At 51.9% G+C, this 2,476-nt stretch overlaps 1 protein-coding gene across 1 annotated transcript; it reads left to right on the top strand.

Annotated features, from left to right (window-relative positions):
• Positions 1–259: 259 nt before the first annotated feature.
• LOC308264409 (actin, cytoplasmic 1-like) lies at positions 260–1,733 on the top strand (the record flags this gene model as incomplete). Its single annotated transcript, XM_080697634.1, has 1 exon — positions 260–1,733. One exon carries the CDS (start codon positions 260–262, stop codon positions 1,385–1,387), a length of 1,128 nt encoding a protein of 375 aa, XP_080553760.1. The 3' UTR covers positions 1,388–1,733.
• Positions 1,734–2,476: the final 743 nt, after the last annotated feature.

Below are 2,476 nucleotides of genomic sequence, written 5' to 3'. Positions count from 1 at the left end.
TTTCCTCTAGAGGAAACTGTTTTTTATACTAACTGAATTTTTCTCAGAATTCTAAATTTCACACTTTTATTAGCTCTGAGACTCCTCTGTGATATGTGATTTATAGCATGATCTTTTCTCTTTTGTGCCCCAGATTGCTCTTGTGCAGTTTCTCCTTGAAAAATGTGTCGACATAGACTGCCGAGATCGCGTCCACCCCACGAGCACAGTTTCCTCGCCGCTCTGCCGCCACCGGTCCACACCCGCCACCCAGCTCACCATGGATGACGATATAGCTGCGCTCGTCGTTGACAACGGCTCCGGCATGTGCAAGGCCGGCTTCGCCGGTGACGATGCCCCCCGGGCCATCTTCCCGTCCATCGTGGGGCGCCCACGGCACCAGGGCGTGATGGTGGGCATGGGCCAGAAGGACTCCTATGTGGGTGACGAGGCCCAGAGCAAGAGAGGCATCCTGACACTCAAGTACCCCATCGAGCATGGCATTGTCACCAACTGGGACGACATGGAGAAGATTTGGCATCACACCTTCTACAACCAGCTGCGTGTGGCCCCTGAGGAGCACCCGGTGCTGCTGACTGAGGCTCCACTGAACCCCAAGGCCAACCGTGAAAAGATGACCCAGATCATGTTCGAGACCTTTAACACTCCAGCCATGTATGTGGCCATCCAGGCTGTGCTGTCCCTGTACGCCTCTGGCCGTACCACTGGCATTGTGATAGACTCCGGTGACGGGGTCACCAACACAGTGCCCATCTATGAAGGGTACGCCCTTCCCCATGCCATCCTGCGTCTGGACCTGGCTGGCCGGGACCTGACAGACTACCTCATGAAGATTCTGACTGAGCGCGGCTACAGCTTCACCACCACAGCGGAGAGGGAAATTGTACGTGACATCAAGGAGAAGCTGTGCTATGTTGCCCTGGACTTCGAGCAGGAGATGGCCACCGCAGCCTCCAGCTCCTCCCTGGAGAAGAGCTATGAGCTGCCTGATGGCCAGGTGATCACCATTGGCAACAAGCGATTCCGCTGCCCCGAGGCGCTCTTCCAGCCTTCTTTCCTGGGCATGGAATCCTGTGGCATCCATGAGACTACCTTCAATTCCATCATGAAGTGTGACGCTGACATCCGCAAGGACCTCTATGCCAACACAGTGCTGTCTGGCGGCACCACCATGTACCCAGGTATCGCCGACCGGATGCAGAAGGAGATCACAGCCCTGGCCCCCAGCACGATGAAGATCAAGATAATCGCTCCCCCTGAGCGCAAGTACTCCGTGTGGATCGGCGGCTCCATCCTGGCCTCGCTGTCCACCTTCAAGCAGATGTGGATCAGCAAACAAGAGTACGACGAATCCGGCCCCTCCATCGTCCACCGCAAATGCTTCTAGGCGGACTGTTACTTAGCTGCGTTACACCCTTTCTTGACAAAACCTAATGCGCAGAAAAAACGAGATCAGATTGGCATGGCTTTATTTGTTTCCTTTTTTTTTTTGTTTTGTTTTTTTTTGTTTTGGCGCTTTTGACTCAGGATTTAAAAACTGGAACAGTGAAGGTGACAGCAGTTGGTTGGAGCGAGCATCCCCAAAGTTCAACAATGTGGCCCAGGACTTTGATTGTACATTGTTCTTTTTTTATATAGTCATTCCAAATAATAGTGAGATGAATTGTTACAGGAAGTCCCTCGCCCTCCCAAATGCCGCACCACTCCTCTTCAAGGAAGATGGCCCAATCCTCGCCTGAGTCCACACAGGGAAGGTGACAGCATTGCTTGTGTGTAAATTATGTAATGCCAATTTTTTTAATCTTCACCTTAATACTTTTTTATTTTGTTTTATTTTGAATGGTCAGCCATCAAGGCACCCCAACTTTTTGTCCCCCAACTTGAGATGGATGAAGGCTTTTGGTCTCCCTGGGAGTGGGCTGAGGTGTGGAGGCAGCCAGGGCTTACCTGTTACACTGATTTGAGACCAGTTCAATAAAGTGCACACCTTAAAAAAAAATTGTGTCGACATATTTGGAGATGTCAGTTCTGTTTTCAGAGAGTGCTCCACAGGCAGTGACAGCAGCCAGGAGACTTCTGTCACTCTGAGGAGTATCCTGGGAGGCTCTGGTGAGGAGGGGAGAGGGAGGGTCCTGGGAGATGCGGGGGGCAGGGAATGCTGTCCTGGACTGGGATGTTTTCAGCACGCCACCATACCTGTTCACCAGGCAGCTCACACATCTGGGGTTCCTAGGACAGGAGGAGGTCCTGAGTTTAAGCAGTGGATGGTGGAAACATAATGTCATCAAGACATGTCACTGTAGGGTTCAGGATTAGGGAACCCTTCCAAACTAAGTCACATGGGACCTCACCTGTATGAGCTGGAGGTTCTGGGGCTGGCACCTAAGACATGGGTCTGGGATGCTGCCTGTTTCCCATTCTCCAACTGCAGTGATTCCAGAATGTTTTGGAACCATTGTAAAGAGTGGCATCACCG

The sequence above is a fragment of the Muscardinus avellanarius genome, assembly GCF_963383645.1.
Source record: "Muscardinus avellanarius genome assembly, chromosome: 6".
Lineage (NCBI taxonomy): Eukaryota > Metazoa > Chordata > Mammalia > Rodentia > Gliridae > Muscardinus > Muscardinus avellanarius.
This window is presented reverse-complemented; position numbering and strand designations above follow the sequence as displayed.